This window comes from Rosa rugosa, chromosome 2 (assembly GCF_958449725.1).
Source record: "Rosa rugosa chromosome 2, drRosRugo1.1, whole genome shotgun sequence".
Taxonomy (NCBI): Eukaryota; Viridiplantae; Streptophyta; class Magnoliopsida; order Rosales; family Rosaceae; genus Rosa; species Rosa rugosa.
The window spans coordinates 61,073,512-61,093,921 of record NC_084821.1 but is presented as its reverse complement, the minus strand read 5'-3'; the positions used below and the strand labels follow the sequence as shown (position 1 = coordinate 61,093,921).

The window sequence follows — 20,410 nt, the reverse complement described above, 5'->3', positions numbered from 1 at the left end:
TTTTTTTTTTTGAAAGGGGTTTGGAACCTAAATCCTATATATATATATTCTCATTCAAATTGACAGGAATGAATGACCAATAACGATCGATGGCTTTACCAAGCTCAACTATTCAAGATGAGTGGTAGTTTGAAGTTTTTTTTTTGGTCAATAGTGGTAGTTTGAAGTTTGACCACACAAAATATACTTCGCGTGAATCACCTAATGATATTCAGACTTAAAATTGTCTGTACGTGCTATATAAAAAATTTTGAATTTGAACATTTTCTTCTCCGATATTAGAGTTAAGAAGAATTTAACATTTTTTTAATGTATTGATATACATGTAGATCTTATGGAAAAATTGAGCTAAGCTAAACAAAATAATGAGCCAATCCAGAGTACAATCGCACGGGCCAAAGTTAGGCATCATCAAGATTATAAGCAAACATGAATCTCTTTGGTCCAATATTCTTGTAATTGCCTGATAGCTTCCAGAGTCAACTTCCACCTTGAACTAGCTAGCTAGATATTTTGTTTGGAAAACTTGGGTGGCCAAACACTTTGAGATTGTGGCCATCACGATCAATATCCAATTTTTGACTTCTCAATTACTATTTAAGTTGAGTTTCAAGTATACATGGTCCAAGGGAATCAAGTACAATTGACATCAAAAGTGCAAAACCCTTTGACAGTTGAACTAATTTTTGACGACAATTTTGTAATTAAAGTGTTATTTTCATGGAGATTATATATTATATATTTGTATATTTTTGTAATATCAGAATATGAGCTCATGTGTATGTTATATGCTGCCATATTCAAAGTCTTAATCGATGAAAATGTTTTAAAAAATACCTAAAATATAATAAACGAGATGATAGTATGGAGATGAAAATAGGATAATTTCAAAGGAAAATAAGTAGATTTACAAGAGATTTTAGGATTTTGGTTATGTTATTTTTTTTTTGAAGGATTTGACAGGGATCGTGTTCGATTTTTGGTGATTTGAGACTTGCAACCGTTAGTGTAACTTTTGCATTTATTTCTCTTAATGTACCGTCGCATTTGACATTTTCATTAGTTGTATGTGGGAGCGTTATGTAAGAGTTATTTTATGACAATTGTTGATTTGACATGATGAAATTTGAGGATATCAAAATTAAGGGGAGTGAAATCTGCACGGTTTATTTTACAATCCACACTATGTTTTTACTTTTTTAGTATCTTAAATTTTGTCTTTTTGTAGTGTGGATTGAAAAAAATATGATGTTAAGATACTCAAAAATGAAATATAGAGTGTGGATTGTAAAATGGAAAGTGTGAATTTTACTTCTCTAAATTAATGCAACTTAAGTAATAAATGACATGACTCGACGTATCATCTCGTATAATTACAAACTAAGATTTCACTATTAAGTTTCAACTCCACTTAGATCCATAATTAAAAATGTATCGTCCTTATAATTCTCAACCCTAAAAATTCAACTAATAAGTTGGTAAACAAGATGATTGTGAGAAATATTATCCCAGACCATGTCATTACCGTGTGTGATGATACTACAAAGCTAGAGTCTCATGTATTATTTGATTTATTTCAAATATGTATCATACATGTCATGTCTTATATATACAACTCATATAACGACCAAAAGTTGGTTGTAATTATTCTTACACCATATAGAATATTTAGAAGTGATAACCACCTAATGTAGTAAGGTTAGTCGAGCGACCTAACATGAAACCATCATGTATAGCGTTCGAGTCTCAACTCCCATTAATTTGTAGCTAGCGGGTTTGAGGGACATTCAGGATCAGATAATTAGTCTAGTTTTATTTAGATACTCTCGTGAACTTCAATTTAAATACTAAGTGGGTGTGTCATTAATTCACTAACGTAATCAAATTCTCTTTGCTACAGACAACATGTTACTTTCAAACTCATCACCATACCAACGCGTCTCTAAGTGTTTCCACATCTTTGAACTCAATGATGGTTGTCAAAAACAATCACTCCACCCAGTACAAACAAAACATAAAAAAGAATTTCTTGGTAAAGATATTTTAAAAAAATTCTAAAATCATGAAAAAAGAAATTTCCAAAAGCAGTCTTAAGACATGGGTCCCACAGAGGGATGGACCCAAAGAGGTGAATGTACATGGAGGTGTCCAATTGGTTGCTGCATAGGAGTCCAGTCCCGCATTCTCCGCCCAACAAGATTCTCAAAAAAAAAAAAAAAACCAACAACAAAGACATTCACATTCATAGCAAACAAAAAAAAAAAAATGATTGGATTACAGGGAGAAAGATTCTGAGACTTTAATTTATTGCTTCATGTTTTTCCTGTTTGTTTACTAATTTTCATGGTCTAATCAAACTCTAAAACCAATTAAAGAAAAAAAAAATTAAAGAAATTTTTTGGTGGTCTTGTCTTTCCTTTTCTTGCAAAAAAAAAAAAAAAAAAAAAAAACTGAGAACAAGAGCTTCTCCTCTGAGAAATTCGTCTATTATTAGAATCACAACCTCCTTTTCCTTCTCCTCTTCTTTCTCTCCTCCCCATTTCTCAAATCCTCAACACAAAACACAAAGCTTGACCCCTCTCTCTGTTTCTCTCTCTGTATCTCTCTCTATCTCTGTTTCTCCTTTGCCTCTTGTACGTTTCTCTCTTTCCTTTTCTCTCTGTACGTTTCATTCTTTCTTGCTTTGAATTGTGGTCAACTTGTTTATTTTCATGCACCTCTTTAAAGCTCCAAGCTTTTTCTTGTTCTGCTCATGATTTCGCATCTGGGTGCTCTTGGTTTTTGCTTCTGATAGCTTCTCTGCATAGGGGTCTTGGTTATCGGTGATTTTGATTTGTTGGGTTCAGGTACTTGAGTCTGTTTCTGCTTAAAGTTTTGAAATTTGGTTATAACATTGTGATCAGAAAAATGGGGTAGCGGTGGATTTTGATTTTGAGTGGGGGATCAAATTTCAGGTGGGTTTGTTTGGATCTTGGAAATTTTTAAACTTTATGGCTCTGTATTGTGTTGGGTTTGTTTTTCTTCAACTATTTCAGATTCCTGATACTGGGTTCTGAAAAATGGTCCTTTCAAGTCCATCTTTTTCTTTAAGCTTTTTCTTTCTTTGGGGGATGGGGAGACAGTTTCTGACAATATGTGCATGTGTTCTCCGTAGATTTGGGAATGTTGGGTCCTGCTCATTGTTTTTGCTTATTTGAATACTTTGGATCTTCAAATTCTGAATCTGTCTATTCTTCTGAAATTTGAAGCTGTGTGTGAAATTTGCAGGAGTTCTGTGTGGCTTGCAGTTGTGAATTGATTTCTCTTTTGAAATTTTTAACCTTTTTGTTTGTTTGTTTTCTCTAGATAGGGCCCAGTTATATGACAACTTTTGTGTTTTAATGATTTTTACCACAGACTTTGAATATCTTACTGATTGATTTTGGGTTTTCATTGCAGGTCCTTTAACTTGTTCATTGGCATTGAGGCATAGGATCGTAGTCCTCTGTTTTTAGCATAGAAGATACTCTCCAAATGCTAAATTTTGCCAGGGGCAGACGAGAGTCACGGCCCAACAGACCCCTGTCGCTTGGAGGTGAGATTTCATTTTTTGGTTAAATCTATTATCTCTTCTGTCGAGTTAATTCGATCTTGCATCGGATTTTCTGGTTGGCTTATAGGTTAAGCACTTTCAGCTTCACCATTCTCAAAGAATGAATCTTGGTTTTATCAACGAGTTTTCTGAGAAAACAAGATTGAGAGGAGTTTGAGCTGAAATAAGTGAAATGTGTTTATTAGTTTGTATGGCTTTGTCATACAAAGTTTATATATGCTTTTTCTTCTAATTTTGATTGCATTGGTTTCTATTAAGAATTTCTGCCTGACCCAATTTTACTTGTAGGCATGGATTACCCAGATCCCAAGAGGAAGAACAATTTTGTAGGAAAAATTATTTTGGCTGCTGCCCTTACGGCGCTATGCATTATCATGCTGAAACAATCCCCATCATTCAATCCTACTAGCACGGTAATCCCTTGATCCTTTGTATGCTAAAATACATGATAATACTAGCCTGATTCTCAGCTCAATAATCATTTTCTTAGTGCACTATCAACCCTTCCTGATCAAATAATTTTCAAAAGCTCTTTTTGCTGCCTTTTCACTTGCTCAAAGAAGAGGAGTCAAAGTACATCACCCTTTTCCAGGACAGTGATGAAAACATGATGTTAGTTAGGTCATCCTTTATCAATGAAATCATCACAACACTTATGGTCTTTCTTCTGGTTGTGATTATCAAAATTGATTCATTGCAGTAGCTTATTTCATGTTTATCTGCGGAGAATTATCTTCTGTAGTTTCCTTGATGTTCAATCAGAGTGGTTCTTTATTTCCCCCCCCCAGTTTTCCTGCTTGGATTATTGTGGATAATACAGATAAGATGTGAGAACTTGAATACAAGAATCTTGCTGCTTTTACGTTTTTCAAGAATCTGTTCTTTTTTATATGTTCGAAACTAATTGTGAAGTTTCATGACATTTCAAAGATCTAACCTTTTGTTGTGTGAACAATGGATTTCTGTCCAGTTCTCCCGTCGTGAATCAGGAGTAACTCATGTCCTAGTAACAGGAGGTGCTGGATATATTGGTTCACATGCTGCATTACGACTTCTAAAGGATTCATACCGTGTAACTATTGTGGTAGGTTTCTTTTGGATTCTGTTGGATCTTATTTTACATATCTGGATCATCTGATTGGCAATTTTTTTTGGCAGACATGTGTTTGGTAATTACTCTAGATCTTTATGAATTTTGCCTTTTGACAGGATAACCTCTCACGGGGAAACCTAGGTGCAGTCAAGGTTCTCCAACAATTATTTCCTGAGCCTGGGAGGCTGCAATTTATTTATGCTGACTTGGGGGATCCAAAATCCGTATCCTTATGATGTCCTTTATAATTACTGTCGAAAATATCTATGCAAATAAAAAGGGATTGTCAATGTAGCCTTAACTGAACATTCCAGGTTAACAAAATATTTTCAGAGAATGCATTTGATGCTGTGATGCATTTTGCAGCTGTAGCATATGTCGGGGAAAGCACCCTTGATCCACTTAAGTAAGTACTGCATGTAAGCTAGATCAGAGATTCAGGACCATTTACTATTATACAAAATATGCTTGTTTTACACGTGTGATTTGCACCACCTGCGGTTGTAGAAGTCAAAGTGAGTTCTTCGGTCTGCAAAAGTTTCAAATGACAGAAAAGACTAAATTTCTGAAAGGCATTCTCGTTTAGCTTGTATGGACTGTAATTGATTACCCCTTAGGTTGTGGAAGTCAATGGATCCTCCCTAGATTGCCCTTTTGTTTTCAAGAAGTTTTAGATAAGAATACATGGCAGTGGAGGGGGATAGTGGATGTTGACCTAGAAGTTTAATGCAGTTGAAAAAATTAATAATTCTAGCTGCAAGATGGGCGTATAAAATTTTAAATGCTAATCTGCTTGGAATTTTTGTGGTTATGAAGAAGTGCTTGCTCTCTTGAAGGGCTACAACATCTTTTTTTACATGGAAATTCAATGAAAATTTAGTGTTCCTGGACAACTTTTTTGTACATTTGAATTCTTAAAGGCTATCCAGAACATCAGACTGTATCTTGTAAAATTGCTTACTTTATGTCTCTCGTCAATTATAAGCGAGCTATAAGATTACAATTGATCCTTTAATGACATGTTTGACCTTTTCACAGGTATTACCACAATATTACATCAAATACCTTGGTAGTAGTAGAGGCAATGGCCAAACATCGTGTGAGGACATTAATATATTCTAGCACATGTGCAACATATGGAGAACCAGAAAAGATGCCTATTACTGAAGAAACTACACAGGTGTGGATCCTACACCATGGTTTTGTTTTGCTTCGAACAAAGAAACTCTTTAGTCTTTGACTTTGATGTTCCGGTTGTGAATTCACATAATTTCATAAATTCAGGTCCCAATTAATCCATATGGAAAAGCTAAGAAGATGGCAGAGGATATTATCCTGGATTTTTCTAAGAATTCAAACATGGCAGTCATGATCCTGAGGTTGGTGCTTTATTAGAAACACTAATTCACTTGTTCTGGAATAATGACATTAGAACATTGTTTAGTAATCATTTCTCATTGGTGGAACCCAACTTAATTTATTTGCAAGTGATACCTAAAGCACATGAAATTCTGGTGACTAGTGGGCTTCAATTCTTCATCTCATTAACTTCTGGTTTTGTTTTAAACACAAGTGGTGGTTAAAAGCTTGGTGCCCTGGGCCATAGCTTAGGTGGGAATGGATGCTGGGATTTTGATGGGGGATCTTGTAAAACTTTACAGCCTTTCCATTAGTTTTGAGGGTTATGGGCATATAGCTTTATTATGTGCCAAATTGGCTCTATGTGAAGCTAGTATTCTTATATTTATTTGCTAATAAGCTAGTTCTTTCATTCTTAATGCTGTTCAGAATAAACACCTTCAATTTTTCTTCACAGCTGAACTTTTTTCTCTCTCTTTGTACTCTTTGGGTTGAGGTAGTTCAGCAACTTGACTGACTTCCTTAATAATGACAAGTCTATCTGATAGTCGGTGACTCTCAGCAAGGTCGTTTTTTGCTAAATAGAATAGTAGTACTATCATCTGATAGGTCCTGCATACAGTCTGTCACATATATGAAGCGTTATAGTGTTTTCAGCCATTGGACATGAAAGTTAACAACCAAACAAGATGTAATAGTAGTACTATCATCTGATAGGTCCTGCATACAGTCTGTCACATATATGAAGCGTTACAGTGTTTTCAGCCATTGGACATGAAAGTTAACAACCAAACAAGATGTTTGCCTCAAAACCATCTATTAAATGAAGATTATTATTATTATTATCTTTTATTTATTTATTTATTTTTTTAACTGATGGGTTATTTTGATTATATCATCATACTTTTCTTTTGGAATCTTTCAGATATTTCAATGTGATTGGGTCAGATCCAGAGGGCAGATTAGGTGAAGCTCCCAGAGCTGAACTTCGTGAGCATGGACGCATATCAGGAGCTTGTTTTGATGCAGCTCGTGGTATTATTCCTGGGCTAAAGGTATGGCTTTTATAATTAACTATAATACAGTAAGTAATAGGTTGAGATACAGTTGCTAGTAGCTCACCAAATCTAATGTATGGCCAAAACAAGTTATGTGAAAAAGAAGAAAAAAAATCATACAAGTTATTACTTGTCACCAGCCAGAGAGGGTAAACAAAACCGAGTTTTGGTTTTGCACATAAATAAAATTACATCATTATGGTCTATCGCAGTGATGTGCTGTGCTGTTTGGTAAAGTTTGGGGAAGTTTTTCCCAGTGATCTTCAAAGTGGTTGGAATTATAATGCTTAAAGTGCTTTGCAGGTTAGAGGAACAGACTATAAAACAGCTGATGGCACGTGCATAAGGGACTACATTGATGTCACTGATCTGGTTGATGCCCATGTGAAAGCTCTTGAGCACGCAAGACCCGGTAAAGTGGGAATCTACAACGTCGGCACTGGAAAAGGTAAAGTTAATATAATCTATATGTTTTATTGCAATTTGAAGTCCAAGGGATTTTCTGGTCAGGCTTTCCAAATGTTGTCTTAAGCTTGTATGTGGGTGTCTATTACCAGGTAGTTCTGTAAAGGAGTTTGTGGAGGCATGTAAGAAGGCAACTGGGGTGAACATCAAAGTTGATTTCCTTCCCCGCCGGCCTGGTGACTATGCTGAAGTGTACAGTGACCCATCTAAGATCTTGCGTGAACTGAACTGGACAGCACAACACACCAATCTTCAAGAGAGTTTGCAGGTTGCGTGGGGATGGCAAAAGTCGCACCGTGATGGATACGGAACCCCTATGGTAGTGTCTTCTTGAATGATACCCCTCTGATGTCTTCTTTAATTGGGTCGCAGCTGTTGCAAACCCTGCCGAGATTGCCGCTGTATCCCTTTGCAGTGCTGCTGACTTGAGCCACACGTCCTTAGCTCAATAGGAGAAGGGGTTTCCGAATTCCCATTGAAGAAAAAGATTAGGGGGTTAATTTTTGTCATTATATTATATTATTCTTTAGTAGTAGTAGAGAGCAGCTTATACCGTGGCCGGAAAAAGGAGCAGCCTATGTGTTACATGTATTTGAATGATGATATCAATAAATGATGCCCAGGAGCGGTATACCTTTTATGGAATCTTCATCGTTGTGCCCATCCATCATTGTTGTTTTGGCCCTTGGAAGTCTTACTATTAAAAAGTGAAACAAAGCCTTTGGAAAACCTTTGAAGGCTACTTACAAGTATTGACGGTGACTATATATTAGGCGGATTAGCATGATGTACATAGAGCTAATCTGAACGATCAACACACGGGTATTGCAGACGTTCTCCCCCAATCTCCTTGAGGCTTTGTGAACCTAGGATTCACTTCATAGGGTAACAATGAAATGATGAAACCTTGTAAAATTTCCAAAGAACGAGGCTTGTGAGTTTTGAATTGGGGAAAAACTTGTGAAATCCAAGGTAAACACTGCAGACTACAAGACACAAGATTTAGGCAAATAGCTCCTGGTACACCTCTCTAGTTAAGAATTTATCATTCAAAATTCAAAGACAGAAGGCAGGTGCCATTATTTACACGTACTCAAAATTTCAAAACCAGGTGCAATTAGTCAAAAAGAAAGCAAGAGTGTGACGCCCAAAATCCATAATTCAAATTCCTGAAAACATTTAATACATGAAGTACCATATCCAACAATGAGATTGGGAACCAATAGTATAAAACTTTGAACAGTGTCACCAAATACACATTTTCAATTAAATTTTATATATTCTTAGCATACAAAATCAAAAGAAGAGCCGTCACAAAAAGTGAGGAGTATACAATAGCATTAATTAGCTCCTGTGTGAAATCCATCTCTGAGTTTTCAAGCAACTGATTGAACAGCTCTGTCAAAGCTCTCTTCTGCAGCTGAGGCACGTTTGACGAGGACGTGGTCTGGATGTGCAAGTCTTAATTGGCTGAAAAGCAGTGACAGTGGAATCATTAACCATTATGTTATACAGTAGCTAATACCTGAATTATACTACCCCAAGTGAACATATTCCCCACAAATATCTCTTCTATTCACCAACAGACTTTACCTGAGAAAACGAGAAGGTGGTTTTCCAAGGTGAAGACAGCATACGACCAGGTTGGCTAGAGTTTCTGGATCCTTTGCATCCTGTGAGAAACACAAAATGACTCCATATTACTCAAATTATAAAAAAACAAGCGCATTTTCAGTGCCATTTTCTGGTTGAAAATCAGGATGTTCATATATTACTAAATCCATAACAATGCACCCAACAATATTCGAACTCACAAATCAACATACTAGTGTGTATCTATCCAATCAAATTGAGTTCAGCCATAAGACTGTAATCATGTACTTTTGTATAGTGCAGATTATATATTTATATTACATTTGTCCAGATTGACTACTAACTGTAGACATTTCAAAATCTCTAAATAAGCTACAACTAATTAATGAGACTTGCCTTGTTCAGTGCTTCAAGAAGCAGTGTTTCAGCTTCATCAAAGTTTCCCATGTGTATGCAGCAAACAGCCTTTCCATTCAAAATCAAGCTTGTGACCTGAGACTTTTCAGAGAAATCTTGGAAGATGAGATATGCCTCCTGTATCTTAGAACCACCCTGAATACAATGACAGTGTAATTAGAAACATGGACTATAACTTCTCTGTAAGGGAACTATAAAGGGAAAACAAAATTCATGAATTACCACTGCCAGATTTTGCCATGCTGTTGCAAGTTGAGTTAGGGTGTGGTCCTCGTCAATCTTTTGCATTTCCTTCAGCCGTCTTTCAGCATAATCAGACCTATGCATTTTGAGGAATATTTGGACATTCAGTGCATCCCTGAAAAAGAATAAGCAGCATGCATCAGACTTGAGAATATAACAAGATCATCAGCATTTGATAATTCTGCTTGCTGTTCCAACACTTATATCATGTGACTATGCGGTAATGTATGAACTGGGCAAGGCATACCTAATCACTAGCATCATTAAAGACAAAGCTAACAGATGGCAAGCGGTACACATTTTTTAGACCTTAAATTTTGTTTCGAATGTGAGTATCCTGCCACTTGTAATGGGGGTTTTTGAATGATCTTGTACACATTTTGAACTAAGTCAATTGCTTGCTCTAATCACACTAGGTAGCTCAAGAAAACGGAAATCTGAAACATAATCCAGCTAGAGAAAATAAAACTTCGGAGCACTTCAGGTGCATCCCTTATCAAAGATAATGGCAATGTAAAGCATTGTAATTTGAAAGGACTAGTCTGATAAATCCGATTACGATTCCCAGGTAGAGATACTTCAACATGTTAAATCAGAAAGCAAATCTAAAGAGTAAACTTTTTCTTCAGTAGTGAAATCAGAATAGCCCCTAGTAAAAGGTAAAAGTTAAAAAGAGTAGACGTACAGTTCCAAATTGCCTCCAGAAGCATGGGTGTACTTGAGAGCTTCATTGTAGTCCTGCTCATGCGTAAATACAGTCCCGGCGATCATCCTCAGAGTGGCGTTGTTCCCGATCGCCGGATCCGCCAGCAACTCCTTTAGATTCGAGATCGCCGATTCCTGCACAATTTCAATTCCAACCAAATGCGACAATTCAAAACCCTAGATCTAGGACAATGAGCATTGCGGAGTCGTCGAGAACGAGGACGGACCTTGTAATCGGGGCCGGAGAGGTAGAGGGCGAGGAGCTTGACGGCCTGGAGAGGCGTGGCGGCGGAGGAGTCGATCTCGTTGATGACGAGCTGGTAGCTACCGAGGGCTATGTAGGATCGGAAAACGAGGCAGTCGCGCTCGACGGCTTCGTCCGGCGAGAGGTTGGGGAGGTCGCTGGTGTTAATGGCGGCCTGGTAGGCCCCCAAGTAGAAGTTGTTGCGGAGGTTGAAGAGGTGGTCCGGTCCTGCTGCTAGTGCTGCCATGGCGGTTGCCCTTTTTGCTTCGTTTGGGTTTCGATTTTCGAGTTTTGGAGTTGCAGATCTGAAGAGAGAGAGGGAGAGAAATTATGGACAAGAAAGGCTTTTACTATTTGGAGTTTTATTTCTCTTTGAAGCAACACAAAAACTTATAACATTTGGCCCAACCCAAAAAGACTTCCATGTCTAACCCAACACACATATTTTTCTTTTTTCTTTTATCAGACAATTCTTCGATCCATACTGATTCGTTTGATGACAATAATTTTTATTTTACACTTTTGTAATTAGAATGACAAATAAATAAACAATTCGATGATACCAAGTGTTGTTAAAAACATTTATTTTGATACAGTTGGGTTGACCATAAAGTGAAGTGTTGCCTCAATTTGATTCATATATTACAAAGATGATCTTCAATTGGTTAATCAAACATCGTTCGAAGGGCCACGACTGGTTAACATGTTAGTCTGAATCCATGACCGGCAGCAAGATCAAGTGAAGTCGAAGAAAGCCTTTGGTCGATGATATTGAGAAAAGTCATGACTAGTTGAGGAGTTGAGCTTGTCAAATAGATTATGTTGTTTTTATTATTCGTCAATTTCAAATATAATTTCCCCTTTCTTTTGTGATGGTGCTCGTACATTTCAAACCCTCAATTTATTTAAGAATGTGTTCGTACATTTCAAACCCTCAATTTATTTAAGAATGTGTTGACGATTATTAATAAAATCGGTAGATTTTCTCTCTAATATCACATTTTCGTGTTGTCCATAAGAATTAGGGTTGAGAATCAACAAAGACGTAGGGGTCAACCAACCCTTTAAATACATCAAAAAAGCCCTACGCCCAACCCTTTAATGGTTTCCTCTAATTCCTTTCAAAAGATTTCTTTTGTCATGGACTAATATAGCACTGAGATCAATACAAGTACTGAGACGATTTTCATTGTTCTGAAGACAAAATAGATAAGCGATTGCATTTAAATTTTTTCACCAGTTACACAAGTTCATGTCATGCCTTGACCGTAACATGTAATAAAGCATCTTATGTGATTGTGGGTCTGTGGATAGGACTCCAGAAACAGTAAACACACAAATGAAGCATTAACACACAAATCAAACAAAGTATACATGAAAAGGGACTATTGCATAGGAGTGCTCTATTTCGCCTTGAGTAGCTTGATGATGGACAACACTGTGATAACCACCAAGAGAAGGAGCCCAATATAAGAAGCAATGATAGCGCCACCACCATGGTCGCAGAACTTGCCAAACTTGTCACAGATTTTGTTCCACCTTGCATGTGAATTACCTTTCTTCGCTAGATGTGCCATGAAGGTAGCTGCACCATCGCCAGAAGATAGCAGGGCCACAGTCATCTGCATAAACAATTAAATGACACAATATTTAGTCGACATGATCATAATGTCAATTTGCCAACTATCTGACATGTAATGTTGGCACACAGTGAAAAGCTCAAAAAATAAACAAAAATGCTCATCTACCATGTCTAAAATGGCCATCATCACAAGGCGAAGACCCTTGTCTTTGAACTTGCCTCCGCAAAGTTGCACTATTATCATCAACAAGTTGTGAAGGCTGGCCATTGCATTAGCTATAACAAAGAACCTGCATGATCATCATTCACGAAAATCAGCACTCGAATTCTGTTTCATAACGATTTTCATTGTTCATGAGAGGAGAAAGAAAATGACAGTAGTGAGGATTAGTGCTTACACATTTGCTGGAGTGTGTTGAAACTTGGCTGTGAGCGTGGCTTTAATCGGAGTAGTCCCAATAGTGGCAACAACCAAGGTTTTGGTTTCTTTGTTGAGTGCCATCACTAGAGTCGCGGCGAGTGTGGCCAAGAATGCAACCACTCTCAGCAAGAGAATGGTACAATCATTTGGTTTTCTCACTGCCACAAAACTAGACCCTGACTTCTCTCCGTTTTCTAGCGCCATTGATAGAATAGAATGAGATCAGATGGAAGTGAATGCTTTGTTTTCGAGGTAGAGGGGTATATATAGTAACTTAGACTCTTAGAGGAAGGGAAATGGATCAAAAGAAGTCATCAGTTGTTGAGTGTAATAGTGTGAAGCACATATCTACTTGTTTAAGTAGTCTCAACTATCCCCCAACTTTTGGTATATAGGTTGGTAGAGGTAGTTTGGAAAGACTTCTTTTAACTCCATGCCTTGATGGTAACATTTGGTTGTCTTAAGCAAGTGCTTATGGTCCAAAATGCAACAAGGCAACAGACCTTATTTTATATTGCTCTTTACAGAAACACATCAGCAATTTTGACAATCTCCACTGCGAACTTCTATCTACTAAATTAGTTCATGAGTGCAAAACTTTTTAAGTCCACAACATTTTCAACTCTACTCCAAAGAGTAAAGGGAAAGCAGAAGCATAATGCTATTAGTTTGGTAATCCAAACTGAGCGCTTTTTTTTGGTTCTTATACATCCCCTATTTAGAATGCCAAAACTTGAAAGCTAAGAAGTGGGCATCGGATTCCAGGAACCCTATCCGAAAAGCTTGCAGTGGATGGTTACATGACAAATGAACAAATCCCCCAATACAGACACAAAGTTGGTAGCCTTGAATAGAGACAGTTTTCCAAGCACGTAAAAATTAAACTTTTACCAATGCAAAATTGCAGGGTTCCATCAAAGCTCCAGTACAAAATTAAGTACCAACTTTTACCAGAATAAGGCTTGGTACAAGAAATGAAAGTGATCTTTATTTGTAAGAAAAACTAAAACAAAGGCCTAGGAAGCGGTTGAAGACCTCTCTTTGTTCCCAAGACCCAAACCGGAGCCATTACTTTGTCATATAACTCCCTTGACAATTCAAGGTACTAGTAAAGTACTGAATCATATACCGGATTCAAATTCTGTGACGAAAAATGGCCTTGTTGAATTGAAAATATCACTCATTTTACCACCATAAGGATCTGACTGCATTCACACATTCATTATGTCCAACATCTTTTTCCTTTAGAAACCGGTTCTCTCACAGTCAACATGTCATTGGTAACACAAATATGGAATTTGAGCGAGAGACAGATACAGAGAGAACGAGAATTAGTATGAGAAGAAATGATTGTGAACTGTCATCTGGAGACAAAATGTTCCTACTTCAAACTTCAGTGCTGAAGCAAAGCGACATTGTATGATATGCATGTCTTTGTAGTAACTAAAATCATATAGAACTTCATTTTTAGGCAATGTCACTACGAAGATATAAAGATAGAGAAGGCATACCTTGATACGGAGGTGATTATATCACTTTGCCAAGAAAGCAGAATACTTGAAAATACAGGGCAGACAATTAATCAAAATGAAGACAAGCAGAGAAGGAGAACAACACACTATATTTACAGCTAGCATCGACACACTTGGTCTCAGATTCTTATGGGTCTTTTTCCAAGTCCAACTGGATTAATATAACCAAAACTTGCTCATATTCAACTACACTTGGTCTCAGATTCTCATGCGGTATACCGTGTTTTGGTGCAATGTTTTTATGTTTCTGGACTGTAGCTGGTAAGTTGGACATTGTTGCGTGACCTGGCTTTAACACAAATACCAGATTTCAGAATTCACTGAGAAGTTAATAAAGTCTCTTCACAAACTGCCGTTTCATAAACTGGTTTTTGCAAGACCCTTCCTAATCTTTATTGGAATGACTATAACTACATAAATGCTTGCACAAAGTTTCGATCAGGACCCTCCTTTTCTTGTTCCTATTTGGCCTCTAAAGTAATAGTTTAGTGACAGATTGTAGGTAGAGAAAGCGTGTTTGTTACAAAGCCAAGTCAATGGGGGTTGTTACTTCTTGTTCTGACCGGTGAACACCACATTAACCCATTTCACACCTAAATGAGACCACAAGACAAGACTCAAATTTGCTGTCAAGACCCACAATACTTTTGCGAATGCAGGACTAGAGAGCTTGAGATGCAAAATCAAGCTCTAAATAGAATAGACGAGCACCATCATCTCAAAAGAGAAGCATCAGTTTGTTCATATCAAACAAAAGAAATTGTTTAAATACAGAGTAAATGTTGGACAATTAGATCCGGAAGCATATATACTTTATCTGCCGTCACTCAACTACAACACATGGTGATATAGCAATCACAAAAATGATACGAATATCCTCTCCACTTGAGGTGCTTTTAGTGCATCATACATTATCTGACATCTCACATGGACATAGTTTCTCGCACAAATGTTGTAAATTATGAACATCTCCAACAAAATATACAACCAATTTTGATGTCTATCTTCCAAGTAATGTGTGATAAGGATTTGATCCGGTTCCTTCAAAATAGAAGTAGCCGCAGTAGATTTCCAGAATCCGAGTGTACTATTTTTTCCCTGTCGTGACACCAACGACGACGTTGCTCACCTGTGAGATTAAGAATATTATGATCAGCTGATCTTTGTTTGCTTGATAAGGAAAAGGGAATGTAAAGACAAAAACAGATGAAAGCTGCATGATTGAACAGACATACCAATTTGCCACTCTCATCAACAGACATAGGGTTCTCAACGACAACAGTCTGGCTCTGAGAATGAGGCATTGACTGGGAGAAATACAGGAAACACAAATTCAATGGTAAGTATCACAAGTCACTACCACAAACATGCTCTCATCTGGAATATAGATGGTATACTGTTAATAACTTACTGCTGAAGTAGAGGGTCTGTGAACTGGAATTGGAACCCTCGTATTGCCCATCTGCAAAAGTACACAAAAATGCACCTAAGATACATGCCGACACACATAGAGAGAGAGAGACTGACTGACTTGCAGCATGATAGACAGGTGAAAGATATACAACAGTCGACATATGTGCCTATTCAAGTATCCTCCTATAAATAGTCCAATTGATTTGTTAACACAAACTTTACAGTTGCTTTGACACAATTATCGGAAATCAAACATATATGGCCACTGCTGCATTTGCATGTTTTGGAAACTACTCATACATGTGAACCCAAAAATACCTTATAAGATGTAGAATGCCAACCTCATTAAGCACACAAAATCCACATGGAAGAGATAAGATAGGCAAGAAAAAGTAACAAGTTTGAACTTTTTTTTCTCTTTTAGTACAATACCAAAGTAGAAGATAATAGAAGCTAAGTCACAGTTTGAAACACATATGAATGGAATTAACACATGATTTAAAAAAAATTAACTGATTAGTAATAGAGTATGAGAAAATGATATGCCAAACTTACACCAACATTGGTAACAAACTGACAGACTGCACATTTAACTGAAGGAGCCCCATATGGATACATAAGCGTTGTCCGGCAGTTCCCACAGTTGATGTGGGCAAACTGATTGGCTGCTGTATTTCACAAAAATAAAACCCACCTTAGAAGTTAAGTCAATAATAAGCAAGCTGGGGTAGTGAAACAGTTTTCTAAGTATGCAACATAGAACAAAATTAAGCTTATTTTGCAATTGTGAAACTAGTTTAAAAAAACAAGGAAGAACAGATCAAGACCAATCAATTTTTAAATTTTTATTGAATATCAGCCAAGAAAATCCCAAGAAATAGGTATTCAAAAGAACAGAAGTCTCAAGCCTGTTATTGTCAGAAAATATTGTGGTGAAACAGTAAGGCTGCATGTTCACCTTCCACCATGTTGCATACAAGAATAAGGAAATACAAAAAAGAGCTTATATAATACCTGGAGCAAGATTGACTGTATGACAGCAGGAGCATCTCACACTTGTTGCCCCGCGTGTATGCATTAACAATGTCCTGCAGCCCCCACAAATAAGTTGAGCCATTTCCGTACCTGCAAGGTTGGTTGCATCATCAAACCGGATGACTCTATGAAATGCTTCTAAAGTTAGATAAGAGTTTATTATTGTCTGGTCCAATATTGATATTACACTGTATATAAAGCCTCTCCTCAAAGAATCATATTGACTGACAATCCACACGATGTCAATAACTGAGATTGGGGACAATCCAGTAAAAGGTTGTTCACGGAATCCAGTAAACAGGTGTTACACAGGTTAGGTGCAGACCAAGGGATGAATATAAGAAAAAAGTCATTTAAAGAGAATAAAAATCACAGCAACTCAACAAGATTGCTCTCAGGATGTTCCACATTCTGAGGAACTGTGCTACAAGGTAATCTCACTCTCCTTTTACCCTTTTAAAATTTTATTTCAACCATGCATCTTACACCTAACTGATAAATTTTCTTTTGATTTCTGCTACATGGTTTCCACACAATTCCTACCATCAAATTTTTTTTATTTGACATGGATAACACTAACAAGCCAATCTAATTAAACTATGAAGCAATAGGACATGCATCAACACTCTAACAAACCAAATTACTGTTTATCCTCCATTTAAGTTTACCTTGAATAACAAAACCTTATACTATACTTCATACCAAGCAGAAGCCAATTCATTTTAGCTACCAAATATATCATGAATGGAGAGCACTTACTAACTCAGCAACCATTAAAAGAAAGGATAAGAGAAAAGAAATAGTGTATTACCAGGAGGAGGGACTGGGGTAACTGTATTGCATAATGCACAACAAACATTTGAAGCTCCTCTAGGATATAGAAGAATGCTCCTACAACCACTACACACAAGCTGGCTCTGCATAGCTGCAACATTGAAACACACAAAGAATGAGGCTTGCACAACAAACAAAAAATGATTGGCAGTTATGTTGATTGAGTTCATTTGTTTTTTCTACTTCGTCAATATGCTAAGCATCAAGGTACATCGACTCCATTACACATTTTAAAGAAACTGAAAGCTTTTTTTTTTTTTTGGAAAAGAACCTGAATACTTGGAAAAAATTATTCCCATATAGAATTATGAATTTTTAAACAGGTTAAAGAAGCCTGAAAGCAACTTCATAAAAGGGCTGAAGAACCTGACTATTTAAAAACATCTTAACTATAGAAATAATCCAAGACTCTTGCAGTCTGCTACTATTATTTGTTTGTATGGTAAGCTGATCATAACTTTTTCACTTTTTCATAACTAAAGCTGAAACTTAATCAAAGGTGCAACTGACTAAACAAGGAGTATACAAGACAAACCCCAAAAATCAAAGCCAAGATTCAGTTAACAAGTAGCTCTTCCTTGTAAAAGGAAAAAAAAAAAAAACACAACTTGTACCAATCACTCCAGAAGAGCACAAACCAAAATGGACAACACAAGGTAAGAACCTTTTGTATCAGCACAAGACCTAGCATTTCCTTCAATCTAGCATCATAATATAACTAAATCACATCAATGTTGCAGTCTAGTACAAGCAAAAGATTGACATCCAAGGTCCCACTATAAGAAGATCAAAACCAAAACAGCTCTGGCTACTAAAATCTTTAAGTTGATTAGGTTTGCAAAAAGGAAAGAAACTCTAGTAACTAATCAGAGTCGGAGGTTTCTCCATTGTACTGCTCCAGAAACTCAGCCTCCTTGCTATTAGCAATACTCCTCATCTTTGTGTCACCAGTAAACATATCATGACGTCCCAAAACAACAAGATCCAGTAGCTTTCTCCTTGCATTATAAACCGGATTTGGGTGAATCAAACACCCTCTCTCATAAGCTTCTCTCAGAAAAACAGTGTGTCTCTTTCCCTTGGTAGACAAATAAAACATCCCAGGGTGATCCAGGAACAAATCCCTTATATTCAAATCAAACCCAAACCATTTTCTGAAATGACTGATTTTCTCCACTTCAACCATCCTCTCAACTGTCAGATTCAAGAACTCATGAACTATTGCAACTGCTCGTTTCTCCCCAACTATCATTCCAGCTTTAGACAACCTCTTCTCTGTGACCTCATCATATGGCCCGATGTATGGCAACTTCTGCCATTCTTTAACCTTGGCTCTAAAATTCTTTCTTAACCTCATCCCTGGAGGATATCCATGCTTAAAACTAAACTGAAGTTCAGCCCTATCAACACTGCAACCCTCTTTGCAATATTCCTCTACCCTCCAATTCTCAACAGCTGCAACAAACTTGTCAGAAATTGCACCAACCAGTTTCAAGTTATGAGTGTTGGGTTCATGAGCATCGCAAAGTTGAAAAAGCTGGGAGTTTTTAGATATTACAGACTCCTCAAAATCATCAGGAAGCCCAAGTTCCCTGCAAACTTTAAAAATGGCGCGCAGTGGCAACATCTTGGAAGTCGACATGGACAGAAGCCGAACCAATCGATCAACAACAAGTGGCAACGAGGCATTAATAGCCTCTGCTTCTTCTTCTGAAATTCGAAAAGCAGTATCAGTTAATGTGCATCGCGTCTGTCCCTTTATTGGGTCATGGTATATGTGGAAGATATGAGGGTATTTGCGGAGGAAGGCGACTGCACCACGGTTGAGATGGAGCTTTTGGGAGAGCCTGGAGAGAAAATCAACAGAAACTGCAGGGTCACTGGGGTTTGCCAGGATGAGATCTTGCACTGCAACGACTTTGACAAGGTTCTTGTACTTATCCATTAATTTCTCAAATGTGGGATCTCTGGCTCTTGATGCTACATACTGTGATGAGGTTGTTTTCAACCGAACACCCAATAACCGATACTGGGGCTGCTTCATTATCAATCTCATAACTTGGGTACCCATCTAAACTCAAAGAGTTATATATCTATGTTTCAGAGACAATCTAACTCCTATAATTTACCCTTTAAACTGAATCAGAAGCTTGTCAACCTCTTCATCGAAACAAACTGCAGAAAAAGTCCCATTCTATATAAAAAGATCAAAACCTAAATAAGTCCAGACAGGCAAAAAGCTCAAAACCTAATGCCTCTAGGCCCAGAGAAATACACAGAACAACCACAACCATAAGAACAGATATGAATGATTTGATCACACAAACATAAAAGCAAATCCCTAAAAACCCAATTACAATACCAAGAAGCTTAATCAAACAACGAATTACCTAATTCCCCACACAAAAAGTTTCAATCTTTACGATCCCTCTCCCAAATTGGACCTATAATCCACGCAGAATCGAACCTCTGCAACACAACAAAGGCTTCAATTAGACCAAGTCCACGAAATAGGGACCATGAATCCAACAATAGAATCAAAAGAAACGAATACCTGAGCCAAAAAAAAAAAACGAATATCTGGGCGTAAAGGTGAGACCTTTAGGACCCAAATGTTCAATTTGGGCGGTGGTTTGGAATTGGGTAAGATCGAAAACGCGGAATTAGGTCAAGGAAAGAAATGGGTCTTGTTTCAATTAACGTGAAATGGAAGGAATTGACGAGGAAGAAGGGGTTGAAATTCGTTTCTTTGTGGGTTGTGTTGTACTTGGGAATAATGGGAGAGAGAGAGAGAGAGAGAGAGTCAGAGAGAGATGAGATAATT

General features: G+C 37.2%; 5 protein-coding genes across 8 annotated transcripts; 1 reads left to right on the top strand and 4 right to left on the bottom strand.

Annotated features, from left to right (window-relative positions):
• Nucleotides 1–2,475: 2,475 nt before the first annotated feature.
• Nucleotides 2,476–8,212, top strand: LOC133729043 (UDP-arabinose 4-epimerase 1). Of its 4 annotated transcripts, XM_062156521.1 has the most exons (12): nucleotides 2,488–2,633; nucleotides 2,904–2,954; nucleotides 3,439–3,574; nucleotides 3,881–4,005; nucleotides 4,563–4,676; nucleotides 4,802–4,909; nucleotides 5,000–5,091; nucleotides 5,724–5,865; nucleotides 5,970–6,064; nucleotides 6,970–7,099; nucleotides 7,406–7,550; nucleotides 7,660–8,212. In XM_062156521.1, exons 3-12 carry the CDS (start codon nucleotides 3,514–3,516, stop codon nucleotides 7,899–7,901), a joined length of 1,254 nt encoding a protein of 417 aa, XP_062012505.1. In that variant the 5' UTR covers nucleotides 2,488–2,633; nucleotides 2,904–2,954; nucleotides 3,439–3,513; the 3' UTR covers nucleotides 7,902–8,212. The 4 variants fall into 4 exon arrangements, with proteins under 4 accessions (XP_062012504.1, XP_062012505.1, XP_062012507.1 ...); XM_062156520.1 differs by lacking the exon at nucleotides 2,904–2,954 and having other exon boundaries at nucleotides 2,476–2,633; XM_062156523.1 differs by lacking the exon at nucleotides 2,904–2,954 and having other exon boundaries at nucleotides 2,490–2,661.
• Nucleotides 8,213–8,708: 496 nt separating this feature from the next.
• Nucleotides 8,709–11,128, bottom strand: LOC133729044 (coatomer subunit epsilon-1). The gene is made up of 6 exons (XM_062156524.1): nucleotides 10,753–11,128; nucleotides 10,506–10,660; nucleotides 9,800–9,935; nucleotides 9,557–9,712; nucleotides 9,161–9,240; nucleotides 8,709–9,037 (listed from the first exon to the last, which is right to left on the bottom strand). Exons 1-6 carry the CDS (start codon nucleotides 11,014–11,016, stop codon nucleotides 8,944–8,946), a joined length of 885 nt encoding a protein of 294 aa, XP_062012508.1. The 5' UTR covers nucleotides 11,017–11,128; the 3' UTR covers nucleotides 8,709–8,943.
• Nucleotides 11,129–11,926: 798 nt separating this feature from the next.
• On the bottom strand, nucleotides 11,927–13,015 carry LOC133729041 (CASP-like protein 1B1). The gene is made up of 3 exons (XM_062156518.1): nucleotides 12,750–13,015; nucleotides 12,518–12,641; nucleotides 11,927–12,391 (listed from the first exon to the last, which is right to left on the bottom strand). Exons 1-3 carry the CDS (start codon nucleotides 12,974–12,976, stop codon nucleotides 12,173–12,175), a joined length of 570 nt encoding a protein of 189 aa, XP_062012502.1. The 5' UTR covers nucleotides 12,977–13,015; the 3' UTR covers nucleotides 11,927–12,172.
• Nucleotides 13,016–15,022: 2,007 nt separating this feature from the next.
• On the bottom strand, nucleotides 15,023–20,203 carry LOC133729042 (protein LSD1). The gene is made up of 8 exons (XM_062156519.1): nucleotides 20,141–20,203; nucleotides 19,977–20,055; nucleotides 17,564–17,677; nucleotides 16,732–16,842; nucleotides 16,273–16,385; nucleotides 15,716–15,766; nucleotides 15,540–15,611; nucleotides 15,023–15,433 (listed from the first exon to the last, which is right to left on the bottom strand). The coding sequence occupies exons 3-8, from the start codon at nucleotides 17,673–17,675 to the stop codon at nucleotides 15,392–15,394; spliced, it is 501 nt and encodes a 166-aa protein (XP_062012503.1). The 5' UTR covers nucleotides 17,676–17,677; nucleotides 19,977–20,055; nucleotides 20,141–20,203; the 3' UTR covers nucleotides 15,023–15,391.
• On the bottom strand, nucleotides 17,684–20,058 carry LOC133729040 (protein ROOT PRIMORDIUM DEFECTIVE 1). The gene is made up of 2 exons (XM_062156517.1): nucleotides 19,977–20,058; nucleotides 17,684–19,761 (listed from the first exon to the last, which is right to left on the bottom strand). Exon 2 carries the CDS (start codon nucleotides 19,655–19,657, stop codon nucleotides 18,449–18,451), a length of 1,209 nt encoding a protein of 402 aa, XP_062012501.1. The 5' UTR covers nucleotides 19,658–19,761; nucleotides 19,977–20,058; the 3' UTR covers nucleotides 17,684–18,448.
• Nucleotides 20,204–20,410: the final 207 nt, after the last annotated feature.

Coding starts and splice junctions, on each gene's coding strand:
- LOC133729043 (XM_062156520.1), top strand. CDS start 3,514: ATGCTAAATTTTGCCAGGGGCAGACGAGAGTCACGGCCCAACAGACCC. Junction 4,677..4,801: donor CATACCGTGTAACTATTGTG/GTAGGTTTCTTT, acceptor GCCTTTTGACAG/GATAACCTCTCACGGGGAAA. Junction 6,065..6,969: donor ATGGCAGTCATGATCCTGAG/GTTGGTGCTTTA, acceptor GGAATCTTTCAG/ATATTTCAATGTGATTGGGT.
- LOC133729044 (XM_062156524.1), bottom strand. CDS start 11,016: ATGGCAGCACTAGCAGCAGGACCGGACCACCTCTTCAACCTCCGCAAC. Junction 9,936..10,505: donor TCTGGAGGCAATTTGGAACT/GTACGTCTACTC, acceptor ATTCTTTTTCAG/GGATGCACTGAATGTCCAAA. Junction 9,241..9,556: donor TTCTTGAAGCACTGAACAAG/GCAAGTCTCATT, acceptor TGTTTCTCACAG/GATGCAAAGGATCCAGAAAC.
- LOC133729041 (XM_062156518.1), bottom strand. CDS start 12,976: ATGGCGCTAGAAAACGGAGAGAAGTCAGGGTCTAGTTTTGTGGCAGTG. Junction 12,642..12,749: donor CAACACACTCCAGCAAATGT/GTAAGCACTAAT, acceptor ATGATCATGCAG/GTTCTTTGTTATAGCTAATG. Junction 12,392..12,517: donor TGATGGCCATTTTAGACATG/GTAGATGAGCAT, acceptor TTGTTTATGCAG/ATGACTGTGGCCCTGCTATC.
- LOC133729042 (XM_062156519.1), bottom strand. CDS start 17,675: ATGCAGAGCCAGCTTGTGTGTAGTGGTTGTAGGAGCATTCTTCTATAT. Junction 16,386..16,731: donor TACAGTCAATCTTGCTCCAG/GTATTATATAAG, acceptor TGTGAAATACAG/CAGCCAATCAGTTTGCCCAC. Junction 15,767..16,272: donor AGTTTGTTACCAATGTTGGT/GTAAGTTTGGCA, acceptor GTACTTTTGCAG/ATGGGCAATACGAGGGTTCC.
- LOC133729040 (XM_062156517.1), bottom strand. CDS start 19,657: ATGGGTACCCAAGTTATGAGATTGATAATGAAGCAGCCCCAGTATCGG.